Source organism: Dermacentor andersoni, chromosome 2 (assembly GCF_023375885.2).
Source record: "Dermacentor andersoni chromosome 2, qqDerAnde1_hic_scaffold, whole genome shotgun sequence".
In the NCBI taxonomy this organism is placed as follows: Eukaryota; Metazoa; Arthropoda; class Arachnida; order Ixodida; family Ixodidae; genus Dermacentor; species Dermacentor andersoni.
In genome coordinates, this window is record NC_092815.1 from 236,126,307 (window position 1) to 236,148,694 (window position 22,388).

At 47.1% G+C, this 22,388-nt stretch overlaps 1 protein-coding gene across 2 annotated transcripts in view; it reads left to right on the forward strand.

Moving 5' to 3' along the window:
* Positions 1–22,388, forward strand: part of LOC126539919 (ubiquitin carboxyl-terminal hydrolase 11-like) — a 205,799-nt gene that overhangs the window by 152,673 nt on the left and 30,738 nt on the right. For both annotated transcript variants that reach the window (XM_050186737.3, XM_055075713.2), the window contains exons 14-16: positions 2,234–2,489; positions 6,648–6,764; positions 19,135–19,289. In XM_050186737.3, the coding sequence (XP_050042694.1) occupies positions 2,234–2,489; positions 6,648–6,764; positions 19,135–19,289 (528 nt within the window). The remainder of the gene's footprint in view (positions 1–2,233; positions 2,490–6,647; positions 6,765–19,134; positions 19,290–22,388) is intronic.

Sequence of the window (22,388 nt, forward strand, 5' to 3'; positions counted from 1 at the left end):
ATAGATGTACAGGTTGCCAAAGTAATGCTAAATACTATGGAATTTAGGGTATTTGTTTTCAAATTCCGAATTTTGATGTTATTCAAATGTTACGTAAATGGAACTCGCTATCAACCGGCTGCATTGTGCTCATGTGCCAGCCTGTTCGCTTAGGTTTTTTTTTGCTCAGATAGCGCCAGAGAGGCATTGTACGAGGCAGGGTTGGAGTAAAATTGCATCATATAATCAAGGTTTTTAATACATTATTTCTATCGGGGTTTTGCTGGGACCAAACCATTTCGTCATAAAATGCAGGTCATCGCATGATTGGGGGAGATATAATCGAGGTTCCACGGTAAACGAAATTTGAACTAATGAAAGTGATAAACAGAAGGCTATATTTGATGATGAAAGGACTGGTAGCACCTTTGGAACCATTACCTTTTTAATTAATTAATTTATTTATTTTCTACAAAAGTAATCAGGGATCATTTTTTTTTTTCTCTGAAAGCAATTGCTGTAAACTTGTCTTCAAGAACTCGAATATCTTGGAAAACATCTTCCTCGTCTTCTTCTAAACAAGAGCAGCCATGTGCAATTTAGTCGTTTCATTACCTGTGATAAGAAAATCTGGACTGTTGGTTTCCTTTCCTCATATCTGTCATTGTTATCTTTCACTGCGTGGTCAACGCTTGGGTGATGACGCCACGGGTCACGGTGCAGCTGTCAACACTTGCGCACAGTATCCAAGTCTAGATGCTTTGCAGAACAAAGCCTCATTTGGTCATTCATGAAGTTTTCAGCCTCGTGGGCGTCTTCAACCACTCTCTCGCAGCAAATATACATCGACAGTGCGCTTTTTGGTATCTTGTGCTTCTTTGTGATTTCATACGTCCCATGAAATTTCCATCTTCTTTGGGGTTTTGGCATGGCATTGCCATGGGACGAAAACATGGCAACATGCAAACAGTGTAGCCCTGGTTGCCGCGACAGAAACACCTCGCAGCACAAACGAGGTACTGAAGCAACAAAAACTGTAAGAAAGAAAAAATTCACAGACCATTACGATACTCTCTAACGCGAAATTTATGCACAGCTCTTTGGGCGTTTTGAATTCCACCGGTTGCATCACTCATTCTTCAGAAAAAAAGTGTGAACGCAGGAATGCATGGCTTGCGCGGAGAGTATTCTTTAGCAGCGGCAGTGCGAACGAAGTAGTGCATGTGCAGTCAGTCCCACGCGAACTCTTTGTTTCCATATATGGTATTAGTGGACACGCTCGCCACATGCCTTAGTAATGACGTCATTGGTGGCCGGGTGACGGTGCACGCTACTATGGCGCAATCTTGCAGTGGATCGCCGCCGTGGAGCTTGTCTCCAGTGGTGCTTCGCTTTGCTCGTCACCCTTTCGCCATACTCTCCTCCTCCGCTTTCCTCTTCATGCTTCCGCTACACGCTCCTCTTCCACTTTCCTCTTCACGCTCTCCTTGATTTTGCTGTCTTTCACTCTCTGCTGGTTTGTTCTGCCAGTTTCGTCGACACTGAGGCTGACGCTCAACGGAGGATCTGCGCTCTAAAATGGCACAGCTTATCTCGCTGGCTTACCTTTGCAACTGGAGAGTTACCAAACTACCCACATTGGCCACATGCTCTACTGTCGATAACTGCTATTAGCAAAAGTAAACTTGAGAACATACCAGCCATGATGCGATTCCTTCTCCTTCAATCTCTTTTGGTGCATGCAGGCGACAAAAGCATAGCCTCTGAGATCTGAAGGACCTATCTCTCAGGCGTGGATCATTGACGGTGGTGATGATGACAATGGTGAGCTGGAATAGTATCCATTAGAGCGAGCTGGGAGGTGGCCACGGTGGTGCGCTGTTCGAATGATCTGTGCCGGGTGCAATTTATATGCAAATTAACAAGCTTTTTTTACATGGAGTTCTATGGAGCTTGGCCAGACTGTGCCACTAAGTTTGAATGAACCGAAAATTGGAATTAGCCAGGTGTGAATTAGCCAGCTTTTACCGTATCATGTCATTGCTCCTTCTCAGGCAAGTGGAACGCACCGCGCTGTGCACTAGCCAATGCAACCGATATTGCATTGTGATTAGAGCACCATAAGTGTGGCTAATCAAGAGGCAACTGCAAGACATCTTTTGGTACGACAAAATGAGATGGCAATGTTGTGAAAATGTTGAGCATGTATTGTATGTTACCTGTTTCAGTTGTCGAATGTGTATGCCATGTGCAGAGGCTTGCTTCACGCTGTCATTGGTGGATGCCTGGGGTCAGAGGTGTTCGCGCTGCCTGCCTGGCCGGTGTGGCGGCTGCGAGGTGGCCCGAGTGGGCTGGGTGTCACTACAGCCAGGTGACTGCCTGGCCCTGCGCTGCCTGGACGATGATGGGCCTCCCCGTTCAGACACGTGGCCTCGGCCGGCAACCAGTGGCACTGCTCGGCCATCGGGATCTCTTTCCCTATACGACTGCCTACAGGCATTCAGCGAAAGGTGGGCTTTTGGTCACTGCAGGGCAGAAAAGGGAACCCAACATCTGGCCAAGGCACTGCTGTCTGAATAAAAAAAATTTTTTTTTTAGAAGTGGTGGACAATGCAAATCACACTCTCTAAATGGCCAAAATGCAGGCTGACATGCTTGTGTACTTAGATTTGGGTGCACGTTAAAGAACCCCAAGTGGCCAAAATTAATCCATAGCCCCCACTACGGCATGCCTCATAATCAGATCATGGTTGCATAAAAACCCATAATTTAATTTTAATTTTAAAAGCTGCCTCATTAACTTTCTAGCCCAAAAGTAAAAGAAGTTGGAAAAAAGTTAAGGAAGAGGTGCACTTGCCCTGATTTAAGCTAGTTGGGCCAAGTGTAGTTTGGTGTGAAGCTACTATAAAAAAATAGTCTCTGATGTACAGCGCTCCGTTCACGCTAAAAAGTTGTGCCGTTAGGCGAGCTGCTTGGCGACTGTACGTGCAGCCAGCTACAACTTCAGTGTCGGCAAGAAATGTGCATGCCAGTGGTCCATACAGGAAGAGGAGCCCATAGGAACAAATAAATTCATTATGAAAACAATAAATTTAATTCTTTTGGTAGAGAGAGATCACATGCACCATGCATGAGGAATAAATTTGGACCAATGTACGCGGCCCCCATGTAAGGGCTTCACCTCGTGAAATTTTTGAAAAAGAAAGTGCGGCCTTTACACAGGTATATACAGTCAACATCTGATTTTTCGGACTCCCTACGTGCAGCGAAAATGCAAGAAAAATCGGGCAGTCCGAAAAAATAAATGCATGCCTTTACTGCCCCGAAGGGCTCAAATCACCACAGGCACGTCTGAAGTAGCTCTGAACGCCTGGCAGTACACTTATAAGGTGTATCGCTGCTCACACTGTGATAGGAGACTGCGGGTGCACGCATGTGTAATTGGGGAATAAACGTACTGTGTCCAGTGGCAACTGCCCCCTTCCCATTCTTGGTATGCTTCGCCGCACTACTTCGCGTATGCTTCACCGCATAACATTGTTGTGCTGAGGCGAAGCTGACTTCAGAAAACCGGCATTATGTAACACGTGCTTTCTAAGCTTCGAAGCCATTGGCGAGGATTACAAATGCGGAATCAACGCCATTGCTGACAGCGGCGAATTATTTTAACAAAACGCACCACACCAAACAGCAAGAACCTTCGTAGCGAACGTCGAAGCAAGTGGGCCTAGCATTACCGTAGAGGTGGTTATGACTGCCAGCTCATCTGCGTGTGAGAGTGCCTGTTCGAGGCTGTGAAATAATCAAAATGGCGGCGGTGGTGGCTTCGATCATGCCGTTTCAGACCTGCGGTCATGGCAAAAATTACGGAAAATCGGATGGCAAATGGTTTTTGCGTCTGAAATTTCAGACGCTCTTAAACATTGACTCTTAGCCTTTGTGGATATCTGCGAAGGCATCCGATTTATTGGGCGTGTCCGAAAAATCGGCAGTCTGGAAAATTGGTTGTTGACTGTGCGGTAATTTTTACCGCCTGGGGTTCTTTTAACATGCACTCAATGCACTGTACGTGAGTGTTTTTCCATTTTGCCACCATCGAAATATGCCCGCCACAGCCGGGAATCAAACCCAAGACCTCATGTTTAGCAGTGCAACCCCATAGCCACTGCTACAGGGGGCCAGTTAAGAGGATCAGCTCCATTTTGCAGCAGTTCATGACTCGACAAGGCACAATGATGAACAAAAACGTTTAATTACATCGTTAAGGAGTGGTCAGCTCTGAAAGCTTCGTGACGGTGAGCGACACAAATGCTTTAAGCTTGTGCTGAAGGCTGTTGGCAGGGGTGTCTTTTATAGCCTCTTTGGAATGCCCTCACTCAGAAGGAGGAGGGGGCAATTGCTCTCTACGTTTGCGGCTGCCACTCAGTACATGGAAGTCAGTTTAACGAATTTTTCAACTGTCACTGGCATGGCAGATAGAAAGACGCCGATGCTCACACACCGATACACCCGGCGTCTCCCACGCCAAGGAGGAGAAGGTGCAAATCCGCACACAAAGCCTGTCTCGCTCGCTGCAGGGCGACAGCACTAGTCTGCAAATACAGAGATCACGACACTGCATGCGTTGAGCGGGAGGAGGCAAGAGTGTACGCAAAGGTCAACATGCTTTAGCCATTGTGGCCTCCTAGGCATTTTTATACAGTCACGGTTGGCTTGGCGTGTTTAAAACGTCCGGGCTATCGCTGTTGCTTTAGCGATGGGACAAATGTTTCCATCGCAGAGTCCAGTCATAAGAACACTAAACCACCAAGGCAGGTACAGTCAAATCTCGTTAATTCGAACATTCTTAATTCGAAATTCGGGTTTATTTGAACTGACACTGTGGACCCATCAAAGTTATGTGTATCAGTGAGTAAAAACACCCAGTAATTCAGATGCGCAAGAATTTGGGACGGTTAATTCGAACATACTGCGCTCCGACAATGCACTCAGCAGCGCGCCAAATCACGCGGCGGTGCTTCTGACCAGCATTCCTCTGACGCCACCGTAGAGGAAGAGCTTAGGAGAGACTCAACGCCGTGCGCGAAGGAAAAAAAAAAATGGCAGAAATTTGTGTGCAGGCGTGTGTCAGCACGCATCACCGATCACTTCTTTTAGTGTTGCGGAACTGACCTGTACCCCATAGAGTCAATGTATAAGAACGTCTAAAATTTCGGACACAATCACCTTTGCCGTCGAACTTTTCAGGCTTTTTTGCCAGGACCGCAGGTCTGAAATGGCATTAATCAAAGCCGCCACCACCGCCATTTTGATTAAAGGGCCACCTCGAGGCGGTGCTCTCGCATGCAGATCCGCTGGCAGCCGTAGCCACAATGCGTGGCGACGCTGGCCTGCTTACTTTGATGTTCGCTACTAAGCTTCTTGCTTCTCAGTGCCGTGTTTTTCATTGAAACAATTCGCTGCTGTTAGCAATGGCACCGACTCCGCCTTTGTAATCCTCGCCAGTGGCTTTGGAGCGTGGAAAGCACGGCGCGTTGCATAGTGTTGGTTCCCGAAAGTCAACTTTGCCCCAATACAGTAGTCATGCGCGGTGAAGCGTACCAAAAGTATGAAGGGGCAATTGTTACGGGAAATGGTATGTTTCCTTTTATTACACACGCTTGCACCCACAGTCTATCACAGCAGGAGCACTAATATGGCTAATAACTTACTTTAATTTGTAAATATGTGTGAATAAATCTTGTGGAACTTCCCACTCATGTGTTAGCTCAGTACACATGTGCCACTGCAGGTAAGTCCTCCATTCAATTAGCTTCCTTCAATTTGAACTTCCTTTAATTCGAACAAATTTTCAGGCCCCTTCGAGTTCGAATAATTGAGATTCGACTGTATATGCAAGTCAACCTGAATGGCCTGAGTTTTCTGCATGGCTGACATTTTTCTCACATTGTACATGTATGACATCTGAAACTTCCATCGCCATTGTACATTGGTTATAAAGAATGTGCGAATGCTGCAGGGAAGTCTGAATAATCGAGCAGGTTTGAAAAATTAACCAGCGACTGTAAACAAACTCTTTGTCTTTTACTTGTTTTTGGTATGACTGTTGATTGCACATGTTTTCAAATATATATTCGTTTGTTCCAAGTATCTAAAAAATTCTGAATACTGAAATTAGAGCTGAAGCAATATAGAGTAGCATAATATTCAATTTAACATTCAACATTATTGAATATTCACATATGCCTAGTTTCGTGGAAACTCCAGGCTGAAGGTGGCATTTGGAAATTTCGGAAGTGACCTCTTTCGATTTAATGCTCTCTCGATTAAATTTTTTCGTTACATGATTAAATGCAACAAAACCATCGCACATGTGCAGAAAGTGCACCTGATATTACTAAATATGCTTTTCCATTGTGCAACACATACCAAAGGTCTTTCTTGCATTATCCTATTTGTTTATTATTAGATACGCTTTTATTTAGAGCTGCATCGGATGTGGTAAAGTTAAAACTTGCTGTAAGGTAAAGGCAAACAACATCACTACTGCATGCTCTACCAAAGGCGAGGCACAAGGCAGGATCTCCTGTCATCAGTGTTGCTAGTTTGAAATGCAAGATGCCCATTGGGTGCATCATCACTCTCTCGTCTCTTTCTTCATGCGACAGTGAGACTCTGGACGAGCACAATCCATGGTTTTGCCCTGTGTGCCACCGCAACCAGCGAGCGCGCAAGACTCTCTCGATTTGGCGTTCTCCAGACACGCTCATGGTCTACCTCAAGCGGTGAGTGGCTCAGGTGAACAGCTTCTTGCTGTCATGATAATGACATTGGTAATGCACTACTGCACAAGTAAGTAGTGGACTGGATAGGTGGTGTCCACAATGAACTCCTCTTCGCATCTGCTCCCTCTTTCAGCAACAGCTTGAGACTTGCTTTGACAGAAAGTGAAAACAAATTTAGGAATGGCTGTGCTTTGACGGCATATCTTGTCAACAAGATATTTGCAGACATTGTATTTTTATCAAGCAATGTGCAACTTTATAAAGCCGAAATGAAGTTTTTTCATACCTGTTTTGCATGACTCCTGAGATCCCAGCATTCCGCTAATGTAGCAGCGTGTCGTGCTATGATCTTGAAGGCTGTGCTTTTGGTCCACTGCATTGCGACTGCTTGTCCATAGACAAGTGGAATGCCCTTCCATACCTGCCGACCCTCCCGATTCGCCCGGGAGACTCCCGATATTTTATTGAAATTCCCAATTGTACTATCACTGTCTTATATCTCCCAAAAAGTGGTCTCTGTTCGCGCAATAATGTTTTCTGCGAAACCGGTACCGCGGAATCTACTGCCACATCGTAATCGTCAGCATCACCAACAACGGCCGCACTACCACCATCGGTATCATCGACTAAGCAGCCGACTACAATGTCTAGTAAGCCAACCAAAGCTAGAGCCAATGTAGCTCTTTCATTTCATGCATGCCTTGCTCCATGGTGCATCTTGTTGCTGCTGCTTGTGTGTACGATTAGTGTTGGCTAGGCCGTCTGTGTGTGGTACAGCGTGTAAAGTTAGAATCCTCATGTGCTTGATCCCATGGCACTATCGAAGCTCAAGAAAAGGTATCTGCAGATATTTTTGTGATCTTATACTTCTGAATTTCCGTGCTTTTTGACATCAAGAAAAGGAGAACATTTTGCATTTTGTACAACGTGTGGATGCGACTTCAGTGTGTCACATGGTGGCAAAGGCGACTTGAAACTGCATGTTTCCACGGTGAAGCATCAGAGCTATGATTGCACCACTGAGCAGCAAGGCAACATAGTGAATTTTCTCCGGAACAACTGCGACGACAGTGTCATACGTGCGGAGTGCCTGTTTATGGGATTCCTCGTCGAAGACAACGTACCCCTTAGTGTCAGCGACCACATTGGGTCTCTTCTACAGAAAATGTTTCTGAAATGCGACGAGGCGAAGTGTTATGGATGTGGACGTACGAAGGCAAATGCAATGGTAAGAGGAATGGCATCAGAGGTGCAGAGCACAATGCTGGAGACCATCAAGTACCGTGCTTTTGCTGTTGCGGTTGACGGTAGCAAGGACACTACTGCACAGCTGTACCTGATTGTGGTGACGTACTACGTTGAGGAATGCTCGTGCATTGAAAGTAGGTTACTCAGCATTCAGGAACTCCATGGGGAGGCGACGGGAAGAAAAATTGGGAACCTCGTTTTGGAGGCAATGAAGATCTTTGACGTGCCCGGGTCAAACTACATTGAGTTGTACGCTGACAACGCAAACATTATGTCAAGGAAAAAAAAAACAATGTCACCGCAGTTTTAAAGGAGGCACAAGAAAACTTGGTTGTGATTGGCTGCCCATGCCATCTAATTAACCTTACTGCCAAGAAAGGAGCTGCGTGTTTGCCGGCTAAGTATATGAGGTTCTTGTGGATATCTTTTATTACTTGGAGAAAAGCTCTAAGTGCAAGGACAAGCTGTCTGAATTTCAAGAAATGCATAATGTAGAAATGCGAAAAATTTTGAAGCATGTACCGACTCGTTGGTTGTCACTAGGACACTAGTTCTCATAGGACTAGTTCTCATAGTTAGTTCTCATAGGCACTAGTTCTCATAGGATCACTAGGACACAGTAGCTGTCACTGACAAGAATTCTTGACCAGTGGCAACCTCTGGTTAGCTTTTTCCTAAGTGAAATCAAAGCAAAGAAGCAGTGTCCATCCTTTTTAGAGTCTTATCAGATTCCTGGTAGGCCCGAACCATCAGGAGGCGCAACGTCTGACGAAGCCAGTCGCAGGCGTAAGGCTCCGATCGAGAAGAAGGATGTCCCAGCTACAAAAAAAGCCAAAGCGTTATCAGAGTCTGCAAGACAAGAAGCTGTTCTGACTCGTGAAGAAAGGCTGCTTCATTTTTTGACCTCTGACATTAACTTGCCTTTCAGATCTTTTTTTTAAAGGTGTGATCCCACTTTTTGAGAAAGCCAATTGCCAGCTACAATCACAGGCACCTCAAGGACATATTCTGCAGTTGGTTCTGCTCCAACTCCTCACTGAGCTTTTGACTAAGTTTGTCTTGCCAACTGCTGTAAAGGGTGCTCCTTCTCCGCTTGAAGTTCTATGTCAAGATATCCACAATCAGAAGGTAGACAGTGATCTGGTCATTGGGTGTCGTGCAGCAGCATTGGTAGAGAAACTTAGTTCACATGATCAGACACTATTTTTCACTTGTGTCCGCTCTTACTTTACCACTGTGTGCAATTACATGAGGCACAAATTCCCACTTGAATATGCAACTCTGAAGAATGCGGAGGTGGCCAACCTAAAATTTATTTCAGAGGTGGCGCTCTTGAGTCTTCGTTTCTTTATTCAGAGTTTCTCTCAGCTGCTGCCCCGAGATTCCACTGAATCTGCTAAAGATGCTTTAGATGCTCTCGAAGCTGAGTTTGCCATACTGCTAGTGAAGGGCCATCAGTCTGGCCCCTGTTTTGAGCAAAGCTACTCTGACAAATTTTTGAATCGAGCAAAGTCTGCTACTGCAAGGTCCCTGCAAAAGGACTCATCGAACGTTGCCTGAAAGTTTTCAGCCCCCCCCCCCATTGCCGTTAATGAAAGGTCTCCTGATTTTTGGTCTCGCCAGGTTGGCAGGTATGCCCTTTGCACAGGCATAATTAAGTGCAGAAGGGTGGACAGCTGGGTTAGTTTGGAGATGCACAGATACACATAGTATCAAAGACTCAATACTATAAACAAGTTTAGGGGAGACGCTGGTCTCAAAATAGCAAAATATCGTAAAAGAAAGTCACTTTTCAGAAATCCCAATTTCGAAGTCTTCATAGTCCAAAGTATGCTCTGGCAAAATATTATAGCTGAATTCTGTCAACAAGTTCTAAAAAACAATAATTTAGAAGCGTGGGCAGACGAAAATCAACGGCCAAATTTGGAAATTTGGCCTGACTTCAAGTCGCAGTAGCTCTGTGCGACGACAACCGATCAGTGCCATCTTGGTCTTGTTACAAAGCTGCTTCTCAGCGTTTGAATCTCGTGTGTTTCAAGCCAACCTACGCCTCGTGGAGGTGCTGCTGTTGGCGCCTTTTGAAAAGGCGCAAGGAGGATGCTAATTGGGTAGAGTGCGCGTGATGTCACCGCGCGGAGAAGCACAGCCCTTCAATTGGCCATGACGCGCGCCTCCTCTCCTGGCCTCCCGGGTGCAGCTAGGCCTTGTAGTTTGAAGTGTCTGCTACTGCCCACTCTGCCATCCTAGACGCGCATTTCCCTTTGTGCTCACGAGCTTTTTCTTGTTGCCGGGAGTTTACCCGCATTAGTTCTTGGTTGCTTTGTGTGCGTTGCAGAATTTGTTTTGTTTCACGTGCTTCGATGGCCCGCGATGCCTGTTTGAAAGTAAGCACGTGGAAAGCGTGCAGCAAAAAGAGACTTGTTGGAACAAGAACGTTGCATCAGTGAAAATTGCAACTTCGGTGGCGCCGCCGGCTGTTTCTTCTGTAGTCAGTATGGCTGGGCCATGCTCAACAACGTCGACTTCGGTGCCATCACAAGCTCGTTCGACTCCGCTTGATGCTGCTGGAGCAAGCTTGTATGCTGAGCGCATCGACACTGACGTGCCCGGGCCAAGTTTGCACGCGGAGCACATGGACATCGAGGAGGAGTGTGCAGAATGCGAAAAACATGCAAAAAGCATGAAATCTTCCTTGCCAGAGATTTCGGCGACGTCGCGGATGTTCAGCCTGCTAGACATCATGGCGAGTGACGACGACAACGATCGCGGCACGGAGTTCGTCATCGTCAACATGAAGGGGATGCCAAAATTTTTTGCTACTGCTTCGTGTACCAAGTGCAGGACGGTCAGTCTACAGTTCTCTAAGTGCAGAAAGAGCCAGTACTGCCTGGCAGTAAAGCTGGAGCTCGTGTGCTCTGGTTGTGACTTCGCCGAGTGCCACTTTTCGTCACCACGAGTCGACGGCCAATGCGCGATCACACCCTTTGAGATAAACGTAAGGGCCGTGAAAGGTATCCAGAGCATTGGAAACGGATTGACTGCGTTTGCGGACATCTGTGCCATCCTGGACCTCTCCCACCGTGGCCTTCATCATAACACCTTCAGTGGACACATGGACACCATGGTGGTAGCTTGCCAAGCAGCTGCTACAGCCACAGAAATGGCAAGTGCAGAGGTGGTCAAGACCCTCTACAAGGCCTTCCTCAGTCCGGTTGAAAATGTTGACATCATTTTTGACGGCACGTGGAAGGCTCATGGACAAAAATCCAACATTGCTGTTGGGTGCATCATTGAACTGTACACGGGCCTGGTGTTAGACCACGTTGTGTGGTCTAGGTACTGCCGTGGCTGCCAGGGGGCACCTGACCGGAGTGATAATGGCTATGTTGACTGGGCAGTCAACCACAAGTGCCTAAAGAATATAGACTGTAATGCTGGATGGATGGAGGTCGAGGCAGCCCTGATTCTGTTAAGGCGCTCTCTAGAAAAGAAGGGGCTGCGCTATATACAACTCTCCTTACAGATGGCGACAGCCGCACATTCCATGCTTTGAAAGAAAGAGGGTGTCTATGGATATTACAATATTATCGAGAGATACTCAAGAGACGAGCTGCCACGAGAACGACGATGTAGTTGGTCTGTGCCTTGGGCGGGCGAGTGTTGGCCTGGCTGCCTGGTTCCAGTGTAGATAGCCTGTAAATAGCCTCTTTCGTCTGTGTCTTTGTACATGTAACATTCTGGTGGAGGTTAGCAATCCCCGTCCTCACCACGTAACTCCGAAGTGGTCGGTACATCGAGCTTGTCACCATGCCTCCCGGTGACGAGACCGCCTCTACAGCGGCTTCGGCTTGTCCAACTGCTCCAATCTTCACAGTTGCCCAACATCGCGACCCAGGTGTGTTCTGTGGCCTGGAGGCACAGGACGTTGACGACTGGATCAAGCTCTATGAACACGCCAGTGTTAATAACAGGCGGGACCCAACGATTATGCTTGCCAATGTCATCTTTTATCTCGGCGGCACCCCATGCATGTGGCTCCAGACTCATGACGATGAGAAAACCAGCTGGGACAGTATCAAAGAAAAGCTACGGGAACTGTTCGGCGACCACATTGGCCGCAAGGTTGCCATGAGAAAGGCTCTTGCGTGTCGTGTTCAGACATCTACAGAGCTGTACGTTTCATACATTCTCGACATCTTGGCTCTATGCCGCAAAGCTGACGATGCTATGTCTGAAGCAGATAAAGTGTCACATGTTCTAAAAAGCATCGCCGATGACGCTTTCAATTTGCTTCTTTTCGGCAACGTCTCGACAATCTACACCATCATTAAAGAATGCCGTCGCCTTAAACAAGCTAAGAGCCGCCGTATCACACACCACATCACGCGGCTACCCAACACTGCTGCTACGTCGACATGTAAGGGTCGACCGCGTCAGGCCACCAGCTGTGACGACGTCACCCGTATTGTTCACCGCGAGCTCGAGGCCGCCTGTTCGCCAGCTTTCTCCGCGACGCCTCCCGATCCGCCAGCAACCACGATTGCGATGATTCAGGCCGTAGTCAGACAGGAATTTGAGAACATGGGTCTGAACTCCGTGTGTTCAACGTCTCAACCCAGCGTTCCCCAGTTCTCTACCGGCCCTCCTCGTCCCCAGCAGTCCTTTCCTGCCATATATCGCCGCAAGCCGTCCGAATGGAGTACCCCTGATGACAGGCTGATCTGCTCCCACTGCTGTCGCATCGGCCATGTCACTCGTCACTGCCACAACCGATGGCCGCTACCTCCTTGGACATACGCCGCCACTTATTCCCGCACCTTTGGACCTTCTGTTCCCTATGCCACCCACCATAAACCCACTGCCACTGATGCCCCTGCTCCAAACCTTCGCTACAGCTGCTCACCCTCACCTCGACGCCATCAGTCTCGCTCGCCCCAACCCCATCGCTTCTCTTCGCCACCTATCGCCTCCCAGACCCAGCCGGAAAATTAGGCACTGCAGCTTCTGGAGGTGAAGCTGTGTTGTCGGCTTTGCCCTCAAATCCTCTGCTCACGTTACCTACGAACCAAAACCTTCCTGACGTTGACGTTGACAGCTATCCTGTCACTGCACTCATCGATACAGGTGCACATCTTTCTATTATGAGTGCTGCCTTCACCACTACTCAAAAAGCTCCTTACCTCAGCGTCGGCACGCGTTGGCCGTGTTGCAGATGGCGGTACTGTGCCTATCGTCGGCATGTGTACGGCACATGTCAGCATTGCCGGCCGCCACACTCCTGTCCGCTTCACCGTGATTGCTCATTGCCCCCACAACCTAATTCTCGGCCTCAACTTTCTCTCCGCGCATTTTGCTCTTATTGACTGCTCTGCCAGTACCCTTTGCCTTGAGTTGCCAATTCTCGCAGAACCTTCTGACGCACCCCAGTGCCGCTTACGCCCCACCAGCTTTCTTCGCCTGCCACCAAAGTCAATAGCCTTTATTGAACTGTTGTCTTCCCCACCAGTTCCTGATGGCGAGTACCTTGTCACTCCTCTGCCTGACATTACTACATTATGACTTTACCATGCCTCACACTATACTTACTATTACTGCGAACCGCACTCACATACCTATCTTTAACTTTGGATTGGCAAAGCAAATTCTACCGCAAGGTATTTGCCTTGCCAACGTTGATTGTCTCGGCTAGCTTCAGCTAGCGCTTATGCCCGGGATGCAATCCCCCGTGCTGACCATGCTCGTCAACTTGCGCGTGTTCGTCTACAAGTGTCTCAAGACAAACAGAAGCAACGCTACGATCTCCGTCACCGTGATTTGTGCCCGGCACCCTCGTGTTGCTTTGGTCACCATCGCGTAAAGTTGCCCTTTGTGAGAAACTGCTTTCCTGTTATACAGGACCATATCGCGGGGTCCACCAAGTGACCGATGTCCCCTATGAAATTGTTCTAGCCACGCCCACTACGTCCTCCGCTGTGACAACCAGTGACATTGTCCACGTCGCCCAACTCAAGCCCTACAACTCTCCACGCGCCTTGGATATTTAACAGCACCGTGACGGCGCTTTTGCCGCTGGGGGGTAGTATTACAATATTATCGGAAGATACTCAAGAGACGAGCCGCCGCGAGAACGACGAAGTTGGTGTGTGCCTTGGCGCAAGCGAGTGTCGGCCTGGCTGTCTGGTTCCAGTGTAGATAGCCTATACATAGCCTCTTTCGTCTGTGTCTTTCTACACGTAACAATATATTGACATAGAAAAAAAGACTGCCTCGACCAGGTTCACAAGAGGATGGGGACTGTTCTTTGCACCTTGCAGAAATCGCAAGGGGAGCCTCTTGATGGGACGGGGAAGCTCACCCAGGACAAGGTCAAGAAGATGCAGCACATTGCAGCATATAGAGCATATTATGGGTATGCTCAGAGGAGCCACAAGCATGACATTCCAGCCATGCAGAAGGCAGTGAATGCCGCACTGTTCCATACGACATCCACAGATGATGCCCCAGTCCATAGTCACTGTCCAGAAGGTTCCAGTTCATGGTGCTTTTATAACCGTGCGCTGGCCAGCCATGAAAAACCACCACCCCACAAAAGTCCACTGCCAGCCTCTGTCCGTACTGCTCTGGAGCCAGTCTTTGCAAGGATGGGTGACCGTGCCCTCTTGCACCGTTGTGCTGACGGGATGACCCAAAATGCGATTGAGTGCCTGCACTTTGTTATCTGGAGTCAAAGCTCCGAAAACACACACGAGTCTCTGCTTGCTGTGGAAAGGGCTGTTGCAGGAGCAGTCTCACATTTCAACCAGGGAATGGTAGAAATCAACCGAGCGATTGCAGGGCTGCTTGGCTACTGCCCTGCGAGCTGCTTCATCCGAAGGAGCCTCGAGAAGGACGAGAGGAGGCTCTGCAAGTTTCCATGAACAGATTTAAACAAACTTGGTATCATTATCTTCAGTAACAACTGAACTACAGGCTAAAGCTTTTCTTTTTTCATAACTTTGATGCAATTGTAGTTTTTTTATAAGGAAGCTAATTACTCGAACCTAATTCTTACGTTCCAAGTTTAAAAATTATTTCTGATCAGTGAAACTGTATTGACATTTAATTAGCTTTAGCCTATGGGGTGGGCCTTTAAGAAGAACCACATAGTTCTGAAAAGTACCTTTCTGAATTTTAAGTTACCATAATGAACCGTAAGAAATTACCTAATTACAATGTGAGATTTTGTCATAACTTACTCTCTAAATGAGATATTGGAAATCGGTTTGTAGATTTGAGATATCTATTCAATGATGCATATGCATGCCAATTTTATTCAAGATAGGATAACAAATAAAAAGAAACTTTTTTTTAAAACCCTCATCTCCCCTTAAGTGCACGGTAGAAACAGAGTTAGTTGTTCTAAATCAGATTTAGGGTGTCAAAGCCATGGATACAGTCGAACCCAATTATAACGATACCGGCTTTAACAATATAGTGTTACAGAAGGATGAATGAAGAGAGAGAGCAAGACGAAGATCGCGAGACGTCGGCTGCTGCGTGCTGTTGCTGGTCAGCCATCTTGACCACATTGACTTTGCTTGTATATATACTGTAAATATATTGTAAATACACTGGCACACCACCAGTGCTTCGTCCACGATTACCTCTCACTCGGCAGTTCACCGCTAAATGACCTAACTGGTTACATAGAAAACATCTGTGCAGTCCCCTTTGTCTACTAATTTGCCCCTGGTTCTTCATCTCTCCTACTGCTGTCGTGTGCACATCTTTGTTGCCCTTTCCCAAATTTCTCAATCCTCGTGCCTCTACGAACTGGTCTGTTTGTTCTGCAATCTACTCCACAGTTTGCAGTTTTCTCTCTTTAAGGAATATTGCCAAACTGCTGCTACACCTGGCAAGGAATTGTTCATTCACGACTTTGTCGCGAACTGCTTCATGCGTTTTGTCCGTCTCGGACAGCTCTATCCACCTCTCAAAATAATTTGTTAGACGACATGCAAACTGCTTGCCTGTTTCTGAATCTTCAGGCTTACACGACCTGAGCTTCTCCTGGAACCCTTCTGCGGTCAACCTCAATCTCTGCAATAAAGTTTTCTTCACCTTGTCAGTCTAATGATTCCTCTGCTGGCATACGCCCAAAGACACTCGGAGCCTCACCCACTAAACACAGGCTTTTAAGTGTTAGCCCACTCGCTCCTCTCCCAGCCTTGCCCAACTGCTATCCTTTTAAACCCATCGAAATATGCATCCAGGTCATCCCTCCACTCATCGAAAGGTGCCATCGATTTCCTAGGGCAAATCTGTCTTGGCCTGGAAGAAGGTGAGTCGGATGACCCCTTTCCGGGTGTACTCCTGCCATCATGAGGGCCCGCGCCCATATCTGCTGGTTTTTATCTTCAACTCCAAAATTTCTTTTTCTCTTTTGTACTCTTCACGCATTTGTTCGTGTTGGTTTTCTTTTTCTTGTTGATCATACTCGAGGAACGTCATTGTTTCATTCTTCTACAGGTTTAAATCTTTAGTTATCACCACCAAACATTCCCATTCCATCTCTAAACCACCAAGACCAGTGACAGGGCTGGAATAGAATCCTGGAACGTATCCTGGAACAAATCCTGGAACGTATCCTGGCAGGCTCGACAATTGTCGTGAGTCACCGATCTCGGGGGCATGCGAATGTTACGAGGGATGGGGTTGGGAGATGCAGAGCAGCACCACATACATATTTTATTTACACTCTACCCCAAACTCAAAATAAAACCCACTCAAACTAAAACACAATGAAGAAATACTAACACTTATGCAACCTACTTGATAATCACTAAACATGTCTTTGTTACCGGCTACATTAGTACTTGGAGTTTGCTACGCGAAAGTCGGACCACCCTAGCCTATGGCTGCGATGCTACTAGAAAGGACTGTTCTTACCGACTTTTGTCGTTGCACGTGTTTTCCCGAGTCCGAAGCGTGTCGGATCTTCGTGATAGCTGGTGTTCTCGCTGACTCTGTAAACATTGCTATCTGGTGTTGGCCAGTCAACTCATCCGTCTCTGATGCCGGTGTCCCAAACTCCGTCGGTGATGTGGCACCTCAGCCTCACTGGTTAGGCCTAACTCTGGGTTTCGCCACTACTTCTTCGAGTGCCGACGAGACGCCCCAGGAACTATCGTACATGCTGGTCTGCCTCTGAAGGGGCATCCTTCCTGGAGTACCCGGCACTGCCATGAGAGGCTGCAGCAGATCCAAGGAGCCTTGCTCGAACGTCGCCGAGGTCGACGGCCACACCCTGGACTGCCAGTGTCACGGACTTGACCGAACCTCCATGGCTCCCACCGCCAGTGCGATGCTGATGCTGCAACCTTCTTGGCCCAGAGCCACGTCAATAATGCCAGCTCGGCACCACATCTTTTTCGATCACAGCTTGGGTCACGCGTCTCGAGGGCTCGTGCCATTCAGATTTATACATGCACATTGTCCTCTTCTTCCTTTCTGCGCCGCATGCCTCTTACATATGACAAACCTATGCCTCTGGTGATAAACTGAAACCTCGTTAAACCGTAGTTGGCCGGAGCTTGGAAAAAGTAGGTAATAAACGGTAGTACTGCTTGGCTGAAATAGCATGAGATTGCACACTTACCTGTCAAAAATGGAACTCGGAGAGAGTGCAGTGAAAGAGGTAAAAACATGCAGTATTTATTCACTTCGTACGACAAAAGTGTTATTTTCGTTTGATGCCGTGGCGACCTAGCAGCGACGACAGCAGCCTCAAACTTACTGAAGCTGATTAGATTTACTGAATTAGATTTTGCACGAAAATATATGAGTATAGCTTCCTTTACTGCACCGCAAGCAAATACCACTAGTCTAAGGATTGAAGTTGATCATTGTACTTGCTGTACTTCCTATCATTCCCACGTAGGCTGAAGCAATGTTCGACAGGCACTAGCACCACATTTCCCTCTAGGGTATTTATTTAGGAACTCTATGGTGAATCGTGTCCTCACTTTTTTGTTCGGCCTACATTTGATGCAAGTTTCTTTTTTTTTTCTTTTCTTTCTGGGGTCGGCTTAGGATCGGGGCCGGCCTAGGTTTGAGTAAATACAGTACAGTGAAACCTCGTTAAACCTTAGTTGGCCGGAGCTTGGGAAAAGTGTATGTACTAAACAGTACTGCTTCACCGAAATAGCATGAGATCGCCCACTTACCTGTCAAAAACGGAACTCAGAGAGAGGGCAATGAAAGGAGAAAAAGACATGCAGTATTTATTCACTTCGCGCGACAAGTGTTGTTTTCATTTGATGCGGCGGTGGCCTTGCAGTGGCAACAGCGGCCTCAAACTTACTGAAGCTGTGAGCCGGCCAGCTTTTCAGCCGGCTCCCTCTTCTCGACAAACACTCGCCACAGCAACGCTGCCGAGCAACTTCTTAGCATTCCAAATGGCACACCCAGTTGACCCATGTTGCGTGCCAGCGCCGACTTGTTCGCGTCACGTTCAATAGCACGAAGGATGTCTAATTTGTCTTCTATGCTGAGCACCCAGCGTTTTTTTTAATCTGAGCTTCAGCATGATGCGAGTCCTCGCTTGCATGACGCCACAACGCTCTCTGGCACGGCCCGGAAATGATGTTGATGTTGATGTGGCTTCACGCGCAAACGCACAGGGCGCTTGGAGGCCGTTGTTTGGATCTCTGAGGCTTGCTGTTCTACCGGGCTGCCCGATAGACACGACGCAACACCGTGTTTGCGCAACGAAAAGTGGAAACATAATGTGTTAACCGATACGTACGCAATAAACTGGTACGGTTTATGCAGATACAAAACACATTGTGTTCAATGGCTGCTGATTCGGGGGTTTGACTTTACTACTTTTAAAACGAAACTACTGTTTAAGTGGGTACAGTTTAACGAGCTTTTACTGTATCAGAAGTGACCTTGGCATGTGCTGCATTTTTTCATTACTTTCCTAGAATCCTGCACGCCCTCTCTCTTTTTCTTTCTTAGAGTAATTGTTTTGATTGAAGCAGAACGTTTCGTGCTGCACTGTGTTGACTGCAGGTGTGCTTGTGTTGTCCTGCTGGCCCGTGACGTTGAGTAAATACAGTCTCTTGCTCCTGTTGTGCAGGTTTGTGTTTCACGAGTTCTCTGGCAGCAAGGTGGACGAACGGGTGGATTTTCCTCTTGAGGCCCTCGACCTGGAGCCCTTTGTATCGGGGCCTCAACCTCAGGCAGCGGAGAACCTCCTCTACGACCTCCACGCCTACATATGCCACATCGGAGGTGTGTTGACTTGTCTCAAGGGCATGAAAATTCGTACCCTTCAGGGGAATTTGTGAAACAGACTGTTATTCTTCCACTAGTGTTAAGGGGGGAACAGGGTGTGTAGAGCTATCTTACTTACTTTTACACCAAATTCAGTTCAATAGACACGGTCTTATTCAGCTTTCTGAGCCGATCACAAGAACACAATTATTTTTTGATAGGGTAATAATTATGGAGATAACTAAAAGTCTATTACTATTGTTTGTGGAGGCAATATGTAAAAAATATTGGGCAGAAAGCAATAATAATGCATGAGTGGACAGCAGAATGTTTAAGGAGTGAAGTGTTGCAAGCAATTTTCTAATCCAACAACAATTAGCAATTTAGCAGCCCATCAAAGTTCACTGTTTATAGTATGGCTACTAGGGAACACAATCAAAAGCAAATAAAGATATATTAGTAGGAAGAAAATGGAATCTGCTTGTAGCAGTCCAAGCATCATGCATTTAGCTCCATATAGGAATCAAAATTGCAGCTGTAGGTGTCTTAGATCTCGAGATATTGTTGCCACAAACAAGGAGGCTGAGCAAGAAGTTATTTTTGAGAAAATTGAGAAAAACAAGGACAACTCGATTTATTCAAGAATATAATGGAGCTGTACATGTTACCAGTTGTAACAGGCTAGTATGCTCCTGGCACATGCCCCGGTATGTATGCCACAGCGGGGTACGTTTATTATCGAAAAATAAAAATAAAATCAATAACATTGTCTCGTTTGTAGATTACCAGTGCTCAGCGTTTCGTGCGCAACGAGATTATTCATGAGGAATGGGTTGCACATTTCGTCGGCACGGCATCGCCGCCGATTGCCCACGAGACGAATATCTTTAATAGCAAAAAATGTCACTCAATGCTCTTTGCCACTCACTGGTGCTCCGCATTTCGTGCACACCGAGTTAGTTCACAAGGAACGGGGTGCATGCTTGGCTGCCGCTCGTGCACAACCACTGCAGAACCATCGCAGATCGCACACAAGATGACTATCTCTGTGGCGAGACCGAAGTCGCATTTACCTTTGCCCACTGCTGCACCGCAACTTGCGTTTGACGCGAGACAGCAGGGCAGTTATACAATCGAGGCTTACGATAACGAAGCGTTTCTTCATTGCATCCGAGGCAGCTGCGGCTGTATCAGCACAAGTGAGAAAATCCAATTTTCACTTGGTGGCTGGTGATGAAGCAAAGTCTTGCAGTTTTCCTTGAGCCGCCTCTACTTTCTCCAAATTGTTGGGCTACAGTAGTTGTGCTGGAATGGCGCATGAAAACCGGCTGCTGCCAGAACCGTGTTCATCTGCTAAGCCTATTCTGCAATTGTGGGGGGAGGCTTTGGCAGGGCTCAGCATGGGTAGCAAAATATTGCCGGTGTCTTCTAAAGCTACGGCGCACTTGCGAAAGTTTAACGCCCCTCGTTTCTCCTTCTGTTTGCCGAATTTCATAGTTTGTAGTAAACTGAATTTGACATCGTTTTGCGCCGCGTTTGGCACACCCGAGTGGCCTGGGCAGGCAGTGAAAATCCGCCAATGGCATGGCCTGCTTACGGTCACGTGCCTCAGTCGACGTATGGAATCGCACATTGGGACGACTTTTTCGCAGACGTTTTCTTCATAGCCATTCTGTGCACAGAGCAGCGGTAGCATGGAGGCTAAATGAGAGGAGTGTTTCCTTCAAACAAAACCAAGGTGGCTGCCATCGGAAACTTGGAAACGACAACTGCACGTCACCGAAAAAGGCCATCTTTTGTGCACATTTATCAGTAAAAATACAGCTCGCCAACATGATATAAAACGCTGTTAAGCCAAAAACATTTAGCCTTGTCCTGTTGTCTTTGCTGCGTAGTATCAGTGAATGCCTGGGTTTAGTGCACAATGTGTGATTGTTGCAGCCGCCACTCACCACAACCACATCAATTTTATTATCACTTCTTGTTTCAAGTACATCACAAAAAAGCATTTTACCTTCTTTTAAGCAAATTTAGCGGTGGCAGCAAGACGTAAATGCCATGTGTTGTAGCTCCGACAGGGCGGCTGGCCAGAGGATTTACGGCATGAGGCCTAAACGCCGGGGCGCGCAGGGCCGCAAGAAAGAGCCGGATTGCTTCAGTCGGGGACCAGACAAAGAATGAATCTTTATTTCTGCGAGGGGAAACAGGAGGCAACTTACAGCGTTTGGTGCTGAGGGGCGCCCTGATGTAAACGACCCGAAACCGAAACCAGAAGCCAACACAGGATACCACATCACCTCTCCCTTGAAAGGAAAATGCGCTGCTCGCTCTCCCCGCAACAAAAGTAAGTCATGAGTCACAGAAGAACACATGTTAGCACTGTAACACATGTGTTTAGTGATGACATCTTTACACAATAGAAAAGGACATCTTTGGCTTTCCCATCTTAAGAAAAACACACGACATGAAAACTGAAAATGGACACGATTGCAGCACAGTTCAGAAGAGTTTCAGTACCCGTCTTGGGAAGATGATGAGATGCCGACTTGCACACACAGATCACACATGAAAAAAGTTCAGAGAGTACAAAAGTAGACAGTGCAAACATCTGTGTGCCCCCTGGGACTGCAATGATGGGTGGCTCATTCGCCCTGAGCCTGACTCAAGGCAGCTCTGTGGCTGTCGTGAATAGAACGTTGTGCGTAAGCACTTTACACTCCAAGTTGTGATAGTCCCCCCGTAAGAATGCTAACGACCTAAGTAATTTTGAAAAACTTTTTTGGCATGAAAGGCCAATTCGTATGGCAGTCAGTACCATAGTAATGATGTGCGTACTGCACGATTACGCTACAAGAAACCTAATGTATCCCCTATACTAGTAGTAACTGGAAGAAAAGGTGGGAGACAATCATCAAGGGAAGGGTAGTCACTGGAGTGACTCTCTTCAGTGAATTTTCCAAAAAAATCCTGTAGTGCAGGGCATTTCACAAGTTTGGATGCATTCCATCGTTTGCCATTTTCAAGCGTGAGATTATTGCGACCTACCCTGCGGTAAATCTTAAATGGTCCCGAGTATTTAGGACCGGACGTTCTCGAGTTACGTACTCGGACAAGATC